The sequence below is a fragment of the Heptranchias perlo genome, chromosome 18 (genome assembly GCF_035084215.1).
Source record: "Heptranchias perlo isolate sHepPer1 chromosome 18, sHepPer1.hap1, whole genome shotgun sequence".
NCBI lineage: Eukaryota > Metazoa > Chordata > Chondrichthyes > Hexanchiformes > Hexanchidae > Heptranchias > Heptranchias perlo.
In genome coordinates, this window is record NC_090342.1 from 17,871,419 (window position 1) to 17,892,905 (window position 21,487).

The window sequence follows — 21,487 nt, forward strand, 5'->3', positions numbered from 1 at the left end:
TGCAAGTTTTGAAATGAGAATGTACACATCAGATTAAAAGGGCAGAGGATATACTTACTCCTGGATACAGCTCAACTAGTTATTATAGAGTTAGAGAAAATAAATAGGATCTTTTAAAAATTGCATCTAAGATATAAATATTTAACCTGTCGTACTTATCCCAGATGTTGCTTTCTCTTTTCAGTAACTGTAAATAATAATGACAATACTTTTCCATCAGCTTAGTCTAAATGTCTATCAGTGATCCTTAATACCCAAGTATACCACAGGTTAAACTTAGTGTAATACCTTATCGTAGTTAAGACTGCTACTTGAGTCTCTCGCTCCTCATTCCTCTCCTTTGCAGCTTTGAAAAAGCACAGCTCCAAAAAGTAACAGAGATGTCCCCATTGCTGCTTAAGAAAAACTGGAGATAGTGATTGGTTGATTCCCCATATAAGAGGATCTACAATTAAGCTTTATTTCCTTCAACTGAATTTTAAATACAACATTCAGCCAATTGGAACATTTTAATCAGACATGGGCAGTGGTGGGAGGCAAATTCTTTGATATATTCCGATAACATCACAGACCAGAGGGCTTATAAACATCAAGACAACCAAAGATCTTACGGTTTTTAACTCAATCCACAGAATTGGTTATATTGTAAATGTACTGAATTGAACAATAAACACATATTGGACCATACTGTTGCTGAGCTTTATTGTAAAGTGAAGAATTTTATTTGACAGATTCCTTGTTTGGCTGAATTGATCACACTGGAGGTTACAAAGGAACAGGAGTAGGCCATTCAGCCCCTCAAGCCCATTCCGTCATACTATTAGATTATGGCTGATCTATACCTTAACTCCATTTATCTGTCTTTTATCCAAATACTTTGATACCCTTATCTAACAAAAATCTAACAATCTCAGTCTTGACAATTTCAATTGATCCAGCATCCACAGCCATTTGGTGGAGAGTTCCAGATTTCCACTGCCCTTTGTGTGAAAAACTGCTTCCTGATTTCACTCCTAACTTGCCTAGCACTAATTTTAGGATTATGCCCCCTTTTACTGGATTCCCTCACCAGAGGAAATAGTTTCTCTTTATCTACCCTATCGAATCCCTTTATCATTTTAAACACCTCAATTAGATCACCCTTCAAACTTTTAAGCTGAAGGGAATTCAAACCAATTTTCTGTAGAGTGTACTGCTAAACCAACATTGTTGGAACATACTGTGATATCGTTACTGTAAAATAGTTTTGCAGGAGATTGGAATATGGATGTTTTCCACAGTGGTATACGTTAGAAGTAGTGATTCAATTATTAGTATTGGGAATAGCCAGTTTTCAAAGTTTAGAGCATAAACGATATTGGCAATGCAGCATTCTGGACCCCGTAGTTGTCAATAATGTAACACTTTTGATACGTGCATATATACCCTGTAACAAATTCATCTAGGAGCACATTTGCTATTTAATTTCCATAAAGTACTTCCCTGCTTCTCATTCTATCCAAAGCTATTGCTAGATTGATCTGATATAATCAAAGGATTAATAATACTGTGATTATAATCAAAGTATTATTAATATAAACTGTATGACAAAATTTAAAATCATCAACCAAATTGACAAAACGGTAACTCCGCTCACACGTTAATCTCTTACTTAATAAAAGAGACAGACCTTGTTTTGTTTCTAGAAGATTCTATCCTTAATCATCTAGAAATCAGACAAAGAGGGGAAGCAAAAAAAAGATTAGCAAAACTAAGAGGAGGAATGACGAAAGACATTAAGGGAAATAGGGAGGTATATTGTAAATCCCTAAAAAATAAAAGAATAGTTAAAGGGCAGGGCTGATTAGAGATATAAAAAAAAGGAAATCTTCTTATAGAGAATAAAGAAATGGCAGAGATACTAAATGAGCACTGTGATGGTGGGAGTGAAAGGGTACATGAGGAGGAGGTGGAGCAATTAGATAGGATAGCTATAGAAAAGGAAATAGTACTGAAATAGGTGAAACTCAAAGTGGAAAAGGCACTGGCCTTTAAAGGCATACATCCCAGTATACCGAGGAAAGTCAGAGAGAAAATAACAGAGGCCCTGACCACAATCTTTCAAACATCCTTAGATATGAAAGTTGTGCCACAGGACTGAAAGCATAAGTAACACCTCAGTTCAAAAAAAGAGAGATACCAGATCTATATAGACCAGTCAACCTAACATCAGGAGTGGGTTATGCGTCTAGAGGCCATAATATGGGATAAAATTAATACTTATAAAAGGTTAATTATGGACAGCCAGCATGGATTTGTAAAAATCAAGTCATGTCTGATAAATTTAATAAAGTTCTTTGAAGAATTAATGGAATGTATTGATAAAGGAAATACAATGAATGTTGTGTGTATTGATTTGCAAAAGGCATTTGATAAGGTGCCATTTAGGAGGCTTGTTGATTGTATTAAAGGAAGTGTGGGAACACGGATAGAAAGTTGGTTAAAGGACAGAATTCAGAGCAGGGGTTAATGGATGTTTTTTGGATTGGAGGATGTAAACAGTCACGCCCTCAGAAGTCAGTGTTGGGACACTTCTCAATATATATAAATGATCTGGACTTGGGTTTAAGGGGCACAACGGCAAAATTTGCAGGTGACACAAAAATATGGGTAACTGTGAAGAGGGCTGTTAGTGATTGCAGGACATAGGCAGGTTAGTAGATTGGGAAGAGAGGTGTTAGATGAAATTTAATGCAGAGAAAGGTGATACGTTTTGGGAAGATAAATTAGGAGAGAACATATACGTTAAAAGGAATGTAAGAGTGGAGAGACTTAAAGGTTCAGATACAAAAATCTTTAAAAGTAAGATGACAAGTTGATAAAGCTGTAAATAAAAACATATGGGATCCTAGATTTTATACAAAAGCAAAGAATTAATGCTAAACCTACACGAACCATTGATTCAAGTGCAGCTTGAATATTATGTCCAATTTGAGCCCCTTACTTTAGGACAAATGTTAAGGCCGTGGAAACAGTACATTAAGATGATACCAGAGATGAGAGGCTTTAGTTATGAGGGAGACTAGAGAATGTGGGCTCTTTTCATTCAAAGAAAGATTAACAGGAGATCAAATGGAGAGGTTTTGATAAAGTAAATTGGAAAAAATTATTTCCACAGGTCAGTACAGAAGAAAGGGAGAGGTTTGGAGTTTTCTGTTTACACAGAGGGCTGTTGGGACATGTAACAACCTACCAGAAACAATGGTGCAAACAACATCCATAATAGCCTTTAAAACAGAAATGGATAAATATTTGAAAAAGGAAAAATTGAAAAGGTATACATTAAGGGCAGAGGAATGGGGCTGGTGGAGAGCTCTTTCAGAGAGCTGACACAGCTAAATGGTATCCTTCTGTGCTGTAAAATTCTGTGATTCAATGTGTACAATATCCTCTTTAAACGCCACAAACAATTTTCTGATCAATCAATCCAGTTTTTGATTCAGTCTTCTCTATTGTTATCAAGGTTGCTTAGAATAAAATAACCTGCACATTACTCCGATGTGCTTACAACTATTTCCATGTTTAAGATGTAGCAGCTTATTAATGTTTTCCAGGAACACAATAGTGCCGACATGTTCATTTTTGGTTTGTCTTCTGTTTTTCATTAAACATCCATTACATGGCCCATGATATGTTAGCTGTGTGTTCCTTGGCTTTCATTCGAAGCACAGCAATACTCGATGATCTTCGTTCACACTCTGGCCTCGGTTCGAAGGCATGTCCATCAGAGGAGCCCGACAGTACAGAGTCAGTGAAGAGGTTGTTTAGAGCAACTTGACTGAACTGGCTTTGGTGATTTGATATGCCCATGTAGGCGCTGCCATTTGTATGTGAGTGAGGGTAAGGTGACATACAGGGGGATGATTCACGTGGTAATACGCAAGATGAAACCGCCGAGCCAGTGGAGCTGTTCCCTGCCCACAAATTGTTTTGCAGCTGGAAAAAAAAAATGAATGTATGAATGTATCCGTTTTCTATTCAGACTTACTGTTCTGCAACTGCTGGAAATCCAGTAAAGCTTCAAACCATTTCATTTCTTTAATGTTGTTATTTAACATTTTGCAGTACAACTTGAGGGCAAAAGTAATCACAGAAAATTCCTGTTCTGTTTTCCCAAATAATGCTTAGTAAGGAAAATGAATGGAAGAAATATTCATTGCTATGCTTACATCAGAGGAAATGTTTCCCTGTGCTCTTATTAACTTCTATAAATAACTTTTAGAATATAGTCAACTCTTTGTTGTAACTGATAAGAACTTACAAATTACATTTTTAATAAAATGTCCTAACTGTTCAATTGAGGAGTTTTCTTTTACATTCCCAGGTACCTAAAACTAAAATGCTCAGAGAGGAAATTTGCTTTTAAGCCATTTGCTCTCACATGGATTAATCTGCATTATGAGAGCAAATATTTTCATACAGTTGGAATTGGCCTGAGATAATGGGAACATTCTTCAAGAGGAAAGTCAATCATAGTATTGCAAGGATTGTTGATATTGTATGATGTATCTTTATAATAAAACTCCCAAATCCCGAAACTCCGGGTAGGTGGCTGTGCAGGGCGAAACTTCCGCCTGCCAACGTGCCTCGATGCTGACCCCATCCAAAATCCCAGGGTCAGTGAATTTACAGTGTTTGAGTAGGTGCCTGCTCCATTTCAGCAGAATTGGGATGCCTGCACCAGGGCGTGGGGAGGGGAGGGAGAGGGGAGGGGGGACACGGAGAGAAGTGTCACTACAGCTCCTTGTCCCAGCACACCAGAGGCAGCCAAGCCGAGTGAAATTAATAAAGGGGCTGAGAGGCCCAGAATATAAATATGCCACTTTAAAAAGCAGCAATCGGTCATTCTGCAATTGATTGCCGTGGGAAACCAAGATTTTAAAAAAACTGAAGGTCCCCACTTACATTTTTCGATTTTTAAAAAATTCATTCTTGGGGTGTGTCGCTGGCCGATATTTATTGCTGTTCCTCGTTTCCCCGACTGCATGGCTTGCTAGGCCACTTCAAAGAGCAGTTAAGAGTCAATCACATTGGTGTTGGATTGGACAGGGAAAGGACAGCAGGTTTCCTTCCCTAAAGCTGAGTTTTTATGACATAGCCACTTTTACTGATGCCAGCTTTCTATTTCCAGGTTTTTAAAACTTTTTTAAGCATTACAAAACAGTCAGAAGCTGAGCAGTTAAAGAGCCAGGTACTGATCACATGGGATGGCAGGGATCAGAGATCAGAGAAAACAGAGCGACTGTGAGAGAGAAAAATATTACAGAAAGACACATAGAGAAAGACAGAAAATATTATGGAAACTGCAAAAGGATGAGATTGAGGCAAAGGAGAGAAAATTTAGTACAGAAACTTCACAGAAAGAAAAAAAGAGGAATAGAACAGACCCTGAAAGAAAGAGAAAGAAAATATTTCTGAAACCAAAGTAATAGGAAGGAAAGAAAATATATAAACTGCAGATAAAATACAGAGGAAATATTACTGAACTCATTTGATGTCATTTTTAATGACCATGTTAGACCTTCTACCCATTGACTCTGAATAGGTGGAAAATCTAGCCAAGTACTTCAAACATCCTGAAAATCTGATAATGTTGCTGAAATGGGGAAAGAAGGGAGAGAAATGTAGAGCCAGTGGGGCGGCGAGAAGGACAAATCATAGAATCTACAGCACAAAAGGAAGCTATTCAGCTTATCGTGCCTATACTGGAAAAGAGAAAGAGGGAAAACACAGAGAAATATCCTATTCAGAGGCGGATGAAAGAGAGGAACCTCGATGAATGGGAGGTGAAAAGAGACAGGGAAAGATACCCTGTTGTGGGGGTGGAAAGAGAGAACCTGTTGAAGGAGAGAGGAGAGTTGGAGGAAGAAAGAAAGAAAGAGAGGAATCCTGTTGAAAGTGGCCTGGGGGAGATAGTGAGAAACCTTTTTACAGGGGAATTCTAGTTCTGCTGGCAGTGAAAAAGACTGTTGCTTTTGAGGCAGGCCCACATTATAAACAATATATCTTCCAACTCACCATGAGCAACAGAGCAGGAGATCTACTGGTATTTTTAATATTTTATCTGTACTGGTACCGAATAGAAGTAAAGAATAAAATGGAGAAAGATCTTAGCTTCTGCAACAATGCATCTCCAGCTCATTCTGCACATTTTGTACAATAGAACAATTTTAAAGTGTACAACAGACAGGCTGGTTTGTATCTCAACTCCATTTATCCACCTTTACATCGCCCCTCAACCATCAGATCCTGGAGATTTATCTATCCTAAGTCCCATTATTTTCTCCATTACTATTTTTTTTACTTATATTAAATCCACTACATTCTTCCCCATGACTTAATTTTAGGTTCCCTTCTACCAGTGGTATTTTATCCCCCTCTTCCACTGTGAAAATGGATACAAAGTATTCATTTAACAAGTTTGCCATTTTCTTATTATCTATTATAGTATCACCTGCATCCATCTTTAATGGGAAAAATCAACTGTTTCTAATGGTCCTTCTTGTATTCTGACCCATATGTATACAGGAAATAAACTGATCTAAGGTTATAGGTTTGAATTACTTACTGGCTCTTTCCTGTCCTCTGTGTTTTAATTCTAGTTCTCTACTAACTCTCATTTTGCTTATCTTCTGACTTTCTTTGATGTTTTGCTTCTCTCCCTCTTTTGATGTTTCTCTATTCTTCTCTCTCTTCTGTTTTTATACCTGAAGTTTCTCCTCTTTTTATTCTCCATTGTTCCTTCCTTTTGTGCCTTCATCCTTTCTCTCTATCCATCTCTGCCTATTTCTCCCTCGCTTTTGAGGAACTACCTTTCGTGGTGTCCATATTTAACCCATTCACCCTGTAATCAATTGGAAGGTGTCCTACCAAACTTTATTTTTCAAATAAAACTCACTGTGACTTGCTACCCAGGACATTCATTTGCAGAATCGCCACTCAGCGGTGGCCACCAATATATTCAACTATTTTTTTTTGCCGTCCATGCAGTCAACAGATGTGCTGCATACCTCATAGAAGTAGCTCATTTCAGGAGCTCCTTCCCGTATCCCATTTTTACGGCTGTGGTGATATGATGTACAGGAATAGCCATATAGATTAGAACACTATAAATGACTGCAGACTTTGTAGGATTTGATCCTATAAAATTGATTCTAACCATGATCTATCATATTTTGATTCAAGAAAATGGTTTGGTACACGGAAAAACTTTCTTAATCTTATAATTTTTATAAGAGTTGGCCTTAATTCTGGGACAATAACAGTAACTTTATTTTTTTGACTGCATTAACAATGACATAAATGAAGTTGGGCATCTTCAAATTTTGAAAGAATCCAAGAAAGCAACATTGTGCATGCAATCTTTACTGTGCAGTAAATGTTGAGATTTATTTCCACCCTGTGGGCAATGCAAAAGATGTTTTTCTGTTACGCTCTGAAGGATGATATAAATCACGTGAGAAGGGAACAAGACCTTTCTTGATCTTAAACATTTTGAAATTATCAGCACGGGGTGGGCGGATTCTTTTCCATTTTGTACTTCCCACATTCAAAGTCATAATAAATGCAATACTCAAAGATCAAAGACTCAGTTTAGTTAATGCTGTTACATAGTGTACTCAATTTGATTCATACACAATATATGAATTGATGTAATTTGAATGCAGATTGGACTGGAGAATTATATCTCACCAATAAGAAATATTTGTCAGATGGTATTATTTAAGTCCATGAAAGTGACCCAAAACCCACTGGAGTCCAGCTAATAGCCACCAGTGTGCCATAGAAACAACTTGTATTTGATCACTCCAGAAGGGAGCTTTAGCTACCATGCCATGTAAGTACATACACCAAAAGCATACTTTCTTACCTTTAAAAATCACTAAAGCCATTTAAAGAACACACTTGTGATTTTTTTTTATGTGGGCAGACTACTAGTCAATTTAAGGTGTTCCATTCTCCCCAACCATTGTGTAACATTACCCTCTGTGCCATTTTCTACCTACCTGTGAATAAGTCTCTGCCCTGGGTAAAAGAGATACATCATAGGAGGTTGCAAAGTGGCTTCGAGCTTGTTGTAACTGTCCATAGCGTTCTCTCTTTCTCCATTTTGCTCTTCTATTTTGAAACCAAACCTGCAAAGAAATAGAAGATCTTTGTTCTAATTTCCCACATTACAGAAGTTGACAGGCTGCTGAATATTTTTAGGGTATGCAACCTGGCAGAAATGGAGCTCATTCATTTGGGATAATTTTCACCCAGGGAAATTTTCTGAAACCTTTACATCTGGTATTTTTAAACTATCTTATGTGTTGGATCCCTTGAAGATATTAAAACACTCCTGAGGAATCCCTATGAATATTAACACATTCCCAGGGTTCTCTACCTTAACTTTTGAAAGGCAGTGTCAGCTATCCAACAGAAACAGTGTCATCATTGTAGAAAAATATTTTCACTAGTACATTGCAATAGCACAAATCTGAGAGTAAGTCAATACAAAAATCTGATGACTTAATAGACCCCAGTTTGAAAACCTTTGCTTTAGAGATCGCGAAGCACACAATGGAGTATAAATCCATGTTGGACCATAGCGCAAGACAGCGAAAGCAAATTGGCAGCCAGTTTTACACTCCTCCCAAATTTTTAGAAAGTCAGGTGGACTGCAAAATGGGCTGTCGATTTGCAATGGAAAATAAATAAGGCAGATTGTGAAATGGGCTGTTGATTTGCGATGGAAAAGAAATTTGGGTAGAGTGTGAAATGGGCTGTCAATTCTCTAGGGAAAAGAAATTGGGGCAGATTGTGAAATGGGCTGCTGATTTGCGATGGAAAAGAAATTGGGCAGAGTGCGAAATGGGCTGTCGATTTGCTACCGCCCATTTTGCATTACCACCCAAGGTGGATTTATATCTCAATGTCTCCCTGTTAGAAAATCTCTAGCTGTTAGCTTCGGTTTAAGATGGTTTAAGACACTTATGCATTGACCCTTGTTTAGTTTGGATGGTGGGGGACTGGCGTCCGCAAGTCAGCTCCACACATTTACTCTGCTAAATCACCTCTCTCATCCCAGCAGCTGAATCTTAGACCCGTGAGAAAGGAGGTCTACGATTCCGCCCCACTTTAAAGGCGCACAAAGATTATTCACGGACACTCGTCTCCCATAATCCAATCAAAACAGGCACAGCATGAAAGTGGCCTTCATTGTCATCAAGGACCAACATCCACTCTCGTTTTAAACAAGAACTTATGACTGCTCCCACAGTCTCCATTATTTTCTTTGAATGTAGATCAATGATTCCATTTTGACTCTGCCACTATGCTTTGTTTATTCCATTATTATTTGCAAGAGAAAAACTATAAAATAACAAAATGAAATGAGCCAGAATTTTTTTAAAAAAAGACTTTTAGAACTAAGATAGAGGTAGAAAGGTTTTTTTAAGATATCTAAAATAATAATCCAAGTTATTGTCAATCAGTACAGCTATATGATGATTTAGTCGGGACCTTCAGAAACATAAGAAATAGGATCAGGAGTAGGCCATACGGCCCCTCGAGCCTGCTCCGCCATTCATTAAGATCATGGCTCATCTTCTACCTCAACTCCATTTTCCCGCCTGATTCCGATATCCCTTGATTCCCTTACAGTCCAAAAATCAATCGATCTCAGTCTTGAATATGCTCAATGACTCAGCATCCACAGCCCTCTGGGGTAGAGAATTCCAAATATCCACAACCCTCTGAGTGAAGAAATTCCTCCTCATCTCAGTCCTAAATGTCTGACCTTTTATCCTGAGACTCTGTCCCCTAGTTCTAGACTCTCCAGCCAGAGGAAACATCCTCTCAGCATCTACCCTGTCAAGCGCTCTTAGAATCATATATGTTTCAATGAGTTTCAGAACTAATAAATCACCTAACTTTGAAACTTGGAAGACATTAGGAAGTCAATTATTGATGACCACTCATATAGAGGACCTAATGATGTTCCACATAGTGCAGTCAAGGCACAGACTTTGAAAGATAATTACAAACAGGTTATGGGAGAAAAGGGAAGCAAGCTCAGTGCTGTGATTGTTGTGAAACTCTTGGCATGCTCCCCTCAACATGTCACATTAAAAACAAGAATTATCTCCTTTACGTCTTTTCTGCTGTTGGTGAGATCACACTCACAGCAATTTACAACGTCCAGTCTGCTCGTATAATTTAACAAAGGCTTATAAATATTCATGACGTGCCTTTTCAAATCAAGGCAAATAAAGGCAGTATTTATTTTACTGGGCTTGGGATGTTGATTTTTGATATTTGAACAAGAAAATCTGATGGAAACATTTAACCTAGAAATGTCTGTACAATAAGTAAATGGAGAGGGGGAACGAAAGGGATGGAGAGGGGTGTTGTTACCATGTCAGTATGTATCTTATCATTTAGTTTCACCTCAAGAGCAAGGAAAATTTGTCATAATTTGTCATGGGCTGATAAATGGATTTGCTGGACATGCCTTGAAAAAGCTGTAATTAAGGGGGTCATATGACATAAAGAAGAACAAAACTCAAGTGATATTATAAAGTCAGCTGAACCCCGAGGCTGTGTTGTAGCTTGTAACACACGTCAACCCAGCTATTATTTTTATAATACAATCTTTCACTTTGCTGTTTATTTTTCTGCTGCTATTTGCAACGTTTACCATTGAAACATGTCCTTTTCATGCTTAGCGTGTTTTCCATTCTCATCCGTCCATGAAAGTATCGCAAGACAGGGGAAGGAAAGTTACTTTTAACACTCTTCTATATAACCTGAACACTTGCAAATCACCATTCTGTTTTGCAGTCATTTCATCAAAATATTATTAACTGGGGCACACCAATTGGGGCATTTCAGAGATGTTACCACAGTTTTAATCAAAATTATAACAGGAACCAAAATTTGCCAATTCACACTGTTGATCCCACCAAATAGCAAAAGAGCTTTTTTTATAGGCACTGGAATGCTAATGCTAATTGCAGCATTATGACCCCACAATGTTATTCTGCGATCATACGGTCGGTTCTCTTCTGTGCCCACGTTTTAGGATATGTAATAGGGGAAATACTATCGATTCTGCATCAACAAAGAACGGAAGAAGTTGGAGATTTCCTCCATATTGACCATGGGAATTTACTTTGTTGTGTCTGTGTGTTATTGTGTGTGGTGTTGTTCTGGAGATATTTTAGCTGGTATCAAAAGACATTAATGTAGATGATGGAGAAACTGCTGAAAATGATAAATCCTGAAAAATTAAAACTTGAGTTTTCAAATCTGAAATTGGCAACCCCTTGTGATGTCAGCTGATATATTTCATTAATTGCGGTAATTATCCACCCTAAGGTTATTAAGCCATGTGCACTATATTGTTAGCAGTATAGTAAACCACTACTACAGTAAAGTGGAGCTTTATCATGCCCAGCAGAATGACTCAATAGCTCACAAGTGACAAAGTCTTGAATCGGTTATAATTGGGCAAGTAATATGGCATCAGAGATATCCTGCAACAAATCCCATCAATTCCATTACTTACTGTGTGTGATTTGATTAAAAAAAACACAATTTTACATAAAAAATCCCAAGAGGCGATAAGAATTCCACTTTCTGAACATACATGAGTGATAACTAATCACTTGCCAAAATTATGTTTAATCTTAGAAGTGTAAGTTTAATCTCTGTTTGTCATGACATATTTTATTTGTAACATTTGAAAGCACATTTTCAACAAAACAAATTAGTGTATACTTCTGCAGCTTAGTTTAATGCCAAAAAGTCATTTGAAACTACTTTTTGATATATCAATAGAAATAAGACTTATTTCCACTGATATTTATACACACAAGTGATACACGATAACTATGTTACATTGAAAAAATGCCCCAATTCTGTTAATTTCCAAGGTGATGCTAAATGTTCATTACAGGGAACAAACAGCCAAATCTTCCCTTTTCCTAGGAAACATTCTGTAAAAATCTAGCACAGCGAATGTTCAAATTGAGAAAATGGTAGTTGTTGGCAGGATATCTTTATGTAACTGTTGCATCTGTAATCTCTATATTCTTTATGTGCTAAGTATTTAATATGTTTTAAGGCAGCCACATTATATTATCTCATTAAAAATTCCATTTATCTGTGCAGAATAAATGGATCCACATCCTGCCCCACTCTCTAAAGCTGATTTGCTCCTAATGCAAGTTCTGATTTATGGCCGTTATCGATCATATTACCAAATGCACCTTTAAAAAATATACTGGTTGACAAGCTGAATGATTTAGCTGTGTACCTGCACTCTGGCCTCAGTGAGCTCTGTCCGTAGAGCCAGCTGTTCCCTGGCATACACATCTGGGTAATGAGTTTTCTGGAAAACCTTCTCCAGCTCCTCTAACTGTAAACTGGTGAATGTTGTCCTGTTTCTCCTCTTCTTCGTACTGGAGACGTTGGAGTCACTCTTGTCGACTGTCTGGTCCACAATGGATTTCTCCTCCAGCCCATTCGGCGGCAACACCTTCATGTTGCAGTAGTTTTCAACGGGTCTCGACAGGTCGGTACATACAGGCTGACCCATTGGCTTTGAAACACCATAACTGACTGGATAACAAAGAAAATAATCAGACAGTTGTTACAGGAAGCAACCCACATGTGGGGTTTGCTAACCGCCTCTTTGAGTAATTTGCTAACAAACAATATAATTTTAAAAAGGAAATTAAAACTGCAGCTTTTGAACATCTGAAATATTATCAGAAAACAGCTGGGTTAGATCTGCCAGTGTTCGGAAATAGAAAAGACAAACTAGTATTTCGGGTATGGATCCTTTGTCAAGACTGAAAACTGGAAGATAAGCAAGACCCTTAAAGGAACTGAGTAAAACAAAAGAAGGAAAAGAGATAATTAAATTGATTTTACAGATTCATCCTCCTGCCATGGAGTTTGCCCATTAAGAAAAGCATATAATAATTTGGGTGTGGAGGTCAGCAATGGGTGGAAATCTGACAGGGCCCACCGACCTTGCGCCTGAATTCCTGATAAGTGAAATTGATGGCTGAAACTCTGTATGAGGAGCACAAATTGCTCAATTCCATCCTAATGAGTTGAATAGGTTTTATTGAAATGCTGGAAAGATGTGAAGACTGGTGGACGAAGTGTAAAGATCACCTCATTGAGGCAATGAAAAAATATGAAAAGGACTAAAGACCATTAAAATAGCTGATGACAAAAATTTCAAATGTTGGAAATCTGAAATAAAATCACAGATAGAAATTGTTGGAAATCTACAACAGGCTACCAGCACCACAGCCTCGGATAGGGGCCTCCCGCCAGAACCGTGTTCAGATGGAGGATCCAAATCCACAATGCCATCCCCCCTCCCCTCTTGCCAGACTCTAACTCTCCATTCCTAGCATCTCTTGTCTCTAAGTAAATTGGAGAGATGGCTAAGGTGTGAAGTTGCAAAAGCCAGTTTTCAGACCAGAAGACGCCAGGATTCTCAGGAAAAAATTGAGACGTCATCTTTACTTCATTTACTGACATGAAATATATATAGAATCATATGAATGACAATTATAGTAAGCTTGCCAGTACTGTCTTTTAAATGGCAGCAAAATGAAGGATAGACATACCCATTCTGAGTTTTATATAAATAATATAACCATTAGGATAGTTTTGTCCACTGGTGAAGCAAAATTTGCAATTGCATAGATAGATAGTGTGAGCTGCAAACAAATAAATAACTATTAAGGTAATAGGGAGACTTAAACAATTTTAATTAGTCGCAGTCACTTTTATGTAATAGCAATTTACATTCATATAGAAATAATATCTCACATGCTAAACTGGCAGAAAAATTACCAATAGGCAGGAATTTGAAGAATTTAGGTAGAAGCCCAAAATGAAACAGATAGGTTTTTAAGGGGGGGGGGGGGTTGAAGGTATGGAGGGTGGTAATGTGATGAAGTAGTTGTCAGAGATATTTCCAGAGGACAAGGGGCACTGTAAGCTCAAAGATCATCTTCAGATAGTGGAGCAGAGAAAGCAGGAATGAGCAGTAACGCTGAGTCAGAGAAGTGGAGGGAGTCTGCAGGAAAATATAGCTGGAGGAGATTCCTCAGACAGAAAAGAGTAAGGCCAGGCAGGGATTTGAAGATGTGGACGAGGATCTTAAGATCAATTTAGTGGTCATGAGGAACTTACAGAACTTTGCAAGGGTGGGGGGATGGGATGGGATGTATGACTTAATGTGGGAGAGGATCCATAACACAGGGTTCTGGATTTGCTGAAGCTTGTGCAGGGTGAGAGGCAGAGAACAGGCCTTTTGAGAAATTGATAAAGTCGATGGGTTAGAGTTTTGGCAGTGTAATAATAATATATACACAATTCATAGATCTGAAAATCTGATTATATACACAGAAACAAAAAAGTCCCTATTTGCCTCATATAGTTCAATGAAGTAAAAATCTTTCTCCTGAGCATCCTGGTAAATGAATATTATATCTTGGTGCCAACTCAAATAGGTCTAATCAAATGCAAATGTCAGCTCAATAATATAGCTCTGCATACAATGTTAGTACATCACAGTATTCATATCATGACTTTAAAAACTGTACATGTAAAAAGAAAATGAATATCAAACTCTGATCACTTAATAAGCGTATATAAAACATACACACATGCATACTAGGCACCTACAACTAAATAAATAGAGAAATAGAGAGATAAAGGAAAACTTACTGACATAGGGTTACAAAATTGACCAGGTGTGTATCTGATAGCTGATATTGGTCATTACTCTAACTTGAGAGGCAATATGCTACTTTATTGATCAAAATATGTAATTACTAATTTTTGTTACAAGCTTAGACTAAATTTATTTTGCAACATGAAAGTTTTATTTCACTGTTTTATCACATCACCTTTTCACCAATAATGCCTAGACATGAATTGATTTCTTAACTGGCACATTTATATGTTCTGTAAACATGGCATAATGTTGAATTTAATTATCTGAAACAGCTTAGTACTGGCATTTTGTTTTCTTTGTGAATCTTCACCTGCACATAACTAGAACTGTTGGATATGTAACATCTCTGGGACAATGAATTTCATTCAGACTCATTTCCAATTTTGAAAAACTATAGATCAAAGAACTGACATATAAAATGCTATCAAAAAATTCAAACGTGGTATTTCCAATAGTAAAACGTGTAGTTACTGAAAGTATAGGTCACATATAAAGAAAAAGAGGGAAGATCCCATTTCTTATTCCAGTCCTTGTCACTTCCTTTATTATTTATCTTCTCATTTCTTGTCACTGGATCATTTCAATATCAGACATCTTCCGAACACTTGAATTCTCGTCATGTTTTAAGCCCCAAAATGTTTTCTATACTTCTGCGTCATTTTGTCACACCAAACACAAGCATCGCCAGCTCCCTCAAAACAATTAAATCACATCGCAGTAACAATCAGTTACGAAAAAAATGTTCGGGAACAGCTTATATATTTTATATATGGGTGATTGTGAATGTTTCTTAAAGGAAACATCACACTGGGTCAGAACCCTATTATCACTGCATGTTTACTGTAAGTTTAATAGCTCGCGGATTAATAGTAAACACAAATCCACTACTTCTGTTTCCGTTACAGGAGAATGGACTCGTTTTAGAGTAGACACTCGCTCGTTACCTTCTCCCGCACTCGCTATTACGTTTCCTTTTATTCTGTTAGTCAAACCAACTATTTTATGAATCTAGGACACATAATTCGCATCGCTACCTTCTCTGGACAGATTTATTTTTTTGAATTGATGTGGCCCAACACAGAACGACAAAGGCATTTATGTGATTTTTGTGCAATTTCATGTCTAGTCAGTAGATACAAGATGACAATTTTCTCTGTATTGTAGGTGGACATTTCAAACTCCGCACTATTATACCCAATGCTTCGTCTAATTGTAGAGCCCGCTATGAAAAGATACAAGTTCCCAATTAATTAATTCTTTAGCAAGTCCTCAGTTTAGGGATCAATGCTTTACTTTAACGGGCCCAAAAATTCGAATTATCTGTGCGTGAAAACTGAGTACATCCCAAACTGTGGCGGCAAGTGGTCTTGTCCATTTTTTGTAAATTCAGAAATGAGATTAGAGTTTAAATCCCATGTCAGTTGCTGAATTACTAACCATCAAATGATGTTCAGATTATATTTGTGATATGTAATGGATGTATTCATTCATAATAAATATTACTAGCCAGGATATTTCCCATTTCATGTGAATTATTTGTTACACAGTTTCAAGCCGGATAAACTCGGCCTGACTCAAGTCCCGACTGAGTTCAGGGCTAACTTCGTGGCGCTTCAATTAGAATTGTAACTTTCTACGATGGCAGTAACACAAAGTGTGATGATGGAAATAATTTTCACATCAGGTTTCGGGGACTGATTCCTCGCAGTTTGATCAATGGAAAGTCAAACGAAAGGAAATTAACAACAGTTCAAACCTGACCTAATCAAAAGGGCTTTAAATGGTCAATTGGCCAGTTCCATTTATACAGAAGTATGTTTCCAATCGATCTGAAAAGAAATATTCTCCGTGGAAAGTCTTAACATTGTTGATCTATACAACTACCTAATAAAAATAAACCTTCCATTTCCTAATAACGAACGGACACATTTCCAGAATGAAACATACTTTCCAGAAAATAAAAAGTATCGAATAAAACTGCTGTATTAATCATGCCGGGTTTAGTAATAATATCATTGTTTTTGCTAACGTAGTTATTAAATATAATTTACTTTTCATACAGTATCAGGCCAGGCCTATTGTAACATGTTTATCTGACACCAGTTATTAGATAAATCCAGTGAAACAATCCGGCAAAAGCTAACGCAACCTTTACATATTTATGTGTTGAACAGAACGATACATCAATGGACATTTTAGCAATTAGATAATGCGGGTAATCGTCATAAGGCACAACGGTTAAAGAAACAATTGTTTTAAAGAACGCAATTTGTCGATTTAAAAACACAATTTCACAAACCCCCACATGTATATCACTTAAATACATTTAGCAAAAAGCTTGTAGTTTGACATATAAGCTCCATCAGACTATTCTTTTACATATGTGTATGAATTAACCATTTTAACTTTTACAAAGCAAATATACCTATATATGATTTGTGAAAGCACACAAATTATGTTTTATGAAATTACTGTATTTTATTCATAGACTCGTGTAAAATCATCTCTTTATGAGCTTTTATCTCTTTCATCAATTGCATTTTTTAAAAAGTAAAATAACTGATTTCTCAAATATTCATTTTAAAATAACTTCAAGCTGATTAAATTGAATTTCTTTCTGAGTGAGTTCAGCACCGACTGTTGCAGGTTTCTGCCATTTTCTTGCAAAAAAACCTCACTTTTCCCACAAGAAAACAGATTCGAGTTTACTTGATAAAAAGACAACAATGCAGCGTGTACATTTTTAAAGATCCGTAATATTCGACTGGGAAAAAGATGGCGATAAAGTCGGCCAGTTCTTGTAAACTTTCACTCACAAACAAATGGAGCTCCTTTCAACAATATCCGTACAAAGCGATTCAAAGACATGGGATGGGGTGAGATTTTGGACAGTAACATCAACACATAAAATTAAAGGGAACCATCATAAATCAAAGATTCAGCGCTTCCACATTAATGTTATGTTATCGTTGTCTATTTTGAAATAAAAAAGTAACCGCCGTATAAGTAAACACATTTATTCCCAAACGCACGTTGAGTTCAACTTCTATAGTGATTGGATTTTAAAGCAATTCACTTTGAAGAGCTTCAATATTTTTACTGTTTAAAGTTAATCCAGAACAGATTGGTTTCTGGTCCACCGGCTACTTATATTCAGAACTGGTAACAGCCACAAAATGGTAGCTCCTAAAATTACTTATTTTTTAAATTAATTCTCAGGATGTGGGCATTACTGGCAAAGCTGGCACTTATTGCCTACCCTTGGTTGCCCTGAGAAGATGGTGGTGGGCTCTTTTCTCGAAGCATACAAGTTGTTTGATACAACTTAGTGGCATGCTAGGCCACTTAAGAGTGAACTACACTGATGTGGGCTGGAGTCACTTATAGGCAAGACCAGGTTTCCTCCCCTAAAGGACATCAGTGTACCAATTGGGTGTTTACTACAACCAGGCAGTTTCATGGTCATTTTTACTGATACAGGCTTTTGCATTTCCAGATTTTTAAAAACTGAATTCAAATTCTCGAAGTGCGATTTGAACTGGAATTCTTTGGATTATTAGTTGAGGCCTCTGAATTACTAGTAAGGAACATAACCGCCATACTACCGTACTGTGACTTAACACGTCGATAAGAGGGCTGACAGGAGAGGTGTGTAGTCTTCTTCTGGATTTTGTATACCAATGTGACAAATTCTGGAGATAACGGTTTTGCTGTAGGAATGTGACTGGGCCTAGGATATATTTTCCCCCTGTAGATTTGTCGGTGCTGGAAGTTCATAATATACATAGGTATATAACGCACGATCAAAGAGTAACAACTTCCTGCTTAGGTTTGAAATTGTTTGGGACTGGTCGACAGCAGATAGTTGAACGAACCACAAATCCTATATCTTTTAGTGATAGTTTTTTCCAGATTTTAAAAAACGGTAACCTCGAAAGAAAGACGCCTAAGGTAAGTAATTGGACCGAACCCAATCGTTGTTTGGTTCAGGGATTTGTGACTTAAAAGCGAAGAAAAACTGCGAAGCCAGAAATCTTTCAATTTAGTAAATAAAAATCTACGAATTGCGCTTCTCGCAATCCCCATGTTTATTCGATCGCTGGAAGTCAGCTAGAATGAAGCTTTTAGATTCCAAAAGTGCCTCTAAAAGACAACTGCAGTTGGAGGTGATGTGTTTTAATTTTACTTGTAGCTTTATCAGAGGTGAGAAAATGTTTAGCTAAACTTCATTGACTGTACGATTATTGAAACAAGAATGATGAATGGTTTGTTATGGTAACACATCACCTCCACACTGCTCAACGAACGGCGTGTTTCCGAATAGATGTTTGTTATTTATAATGTTGCTTGTATTCTATTGTACACAATTCAACAGCGGTATAAGTAAACAATTCATGATGCAGACTTCTAAAAAATTGCAATATTATTTGCGTGGCTCCCATTTAAGATAAATAGCGACAGCTGTGTGGATAACTGGCAGACCATAACAAACTTAAATGTAAAACGTGCTTATTGAACATTTAAAAAAATACTGGTGAGATATACGTGAAGGAAGGCTGATGTTTAATTTCATACATACCACTAATAATTCCCCTTTTATTGTATATCAGTCACGTTGGTGACGATATTGATGTCAATTGCACCTACCATTCGCACTGTCTTCGTGAACGGATGTTTTCCCAATCCTTTCGTGGTGCTCGTTGCTTTCCATGGTAATAAAGGTTTGGATGCGTTTTGATGCATTCTTGTTATAGAAAGATCCCCCCTCCATACTCTCCATAACTTGCGCCAGAGTTCCTCCTGCTCCCATGTAGTACTCGTTCCCCTTCGAATGATGGCCAACAATAGAAAAATTCTCACTTGTAAATTCCATAATCATCTAAACCAAAATGATAGATGGCTTTGCTGAGAGCAAACAAACGTGATCGGGAGCGATCGATGCAAGCTACTTAGAATTATTTCGGATTTAATTGGAAACTGTAGCTTTTGGCCGTCGATAAGGTTTCTAGAAACGGCCCTATATAGAGTAAAACCGCCGGTCATCTGAGTGCAGCCTCCTCCCAATCTGATGCATATGCAAATCTCAGAGTCGCCCTCTCCACCCACGGTCCATCCCCTACCCGTAAAGAAATTATATCGTTAAAGTGACTTTGCTGCGTGGAGAGGCGCAGGCTTGACGTTTTTCATTTTTCATATTGATATTTTGTCTACTATTACAGTGTATCTATATTTTATACTATCCAAATTATTTTGTTTCAATAAATCGCGGCTTCTGTCAATGGCAAGTGTCTATACTACCTTTTAATTTCATTACAGTGCTGGATCTTTCCTTAGTTCTAGTGTGTATCTTGTGGACTATTTGTGTTTAGGGATGTTTCTGTCCGTTAGGTATTCATATGGCTTCTACATAAACAACTTTGTTAAGTTTCGCTATGGAGCAGAACATTAAGTCTGTATGTACAGGCAAATCAAAAGAAGTAAATATCAACCTTTCTATCTAAGGACGTCAGGCCGGTTTGTTTTAATGTAGATTCCTGGAGTAGTGCTGGAAAAAAACAGAACTCAGTCAATTCAGCCGCATGAATAAACAAACCAATCGTTTACATGGATGATGGAAAGGTATTTATTCCTAGTTTTATTCGGATAGGTTCAGTTTTTAGTTTCGCTTGCACATCTGATCAGCAAACTTGCGGTTGGCAATGTTACCTGGCTGGGAATTAAAAGCATCTACGTTTTACTCTACTCCATTCTTTCGAAATGGTACAGCGCTTTGAAGCAAGACATTCCTGCTTTCTCTAAAATTCATACACTAAGAGAATGCAAATATATCAATAAAGGAGTAATTCCAGAAGGCGTGGTTTGTTGATTTGTGCCTGAATTATGACAGTACTGGGACCAGATCTTCAGATTTGCTGCAACATTTATTGTGCTCCACCGTGGCTGGGAGCATGTACAGTCACTTGGAGCATATACAGTCAGTTGGAGCATATATAGTCACTTGGAGGAAATATTGGCATTTGGAAGATGTACTTAACATGTATGTTAAGTGACCACATTCAAATCAAATTCAGCCCTAAACGGGATATATCGGTGTCTTAGACGCGAACTCGCACATTTAATAGAAATCTATCCGCTATAAATATAATTTTTAAACATCACCTCCGCCGTGAATTTTTCTCCAAACATTTAAGGAAATGTGTTTTAAATAGTTTTCAGGACGTTAAACACGGTACCGTGGTGACAACCGGAAGGTTGCTTCCTATGCATTTAGCAGTTGATCCTCGTTATTATTGAATAAGAATAATAATAGCAATGCCAATATTTTTAAAAAAAACACAGCATCGGAAGGTATATCATTAAGTCGAAATAGTCTTGAATAAAAATATGATCAAAAGGTGAGTTTTTTATAATGCCCAAAACGAATGTTTCGCTTCTCCGCGCTCTTTCCCCATTCCTTTTGAACGTATTACAATATATTCAGTTCTCTTTTGTCAATTGATTTAATTCTGAAATAGATTACTCTTGTATTTCCTCATAAACCTCTACTGATTCTGCACATGAAGCTAAAAGGGACATGCTCATATAAGGGAGTGTTGTCGCCAGGCATTTTTGGCCTGCAGTTCCTCTCTAAATTAAACTTCTACTCGACCTTGATGTTGAGTTTTGTTTCTCAGCAGGTTCATTTTCTCTTATTTT

The 21,487-nt window shown here is 37.3% G+C and overlaps 1 protein-coding gene across 1 annotated transcript; it reads right to left on the reverse strand.

The window, feature by feature from the left end:
- Window positions 1-446: 446 nt before the first annotated feature.
- alx1 (ALX homeobox 1) lies at window positions 447-19,772 on the reverse strand. The gene is made up of 4 exons (XM_068000051.1): window positions 19,439-19,772; window positions 12,341-12,645; window positions 8,046-8,174; window positions 447-3,975 (listed from the first exon to the last, which is right to left on the reverse strand). The coding sequence occupies exons 1-4, from the start codon at window positions 19,668-19,670 to the stop codon at window positions 3,655-3,657; spliced, it is 987 nt and encodes a 328-aa protein (XP_067856152.1). The 5' UTR covers window positions 19,671-19,772; the 3' UTR covers window positions 447-3,654.
- Between the last annotated feature and the right edge of the window lie 1,715 nt (window positions 19,773-21,487).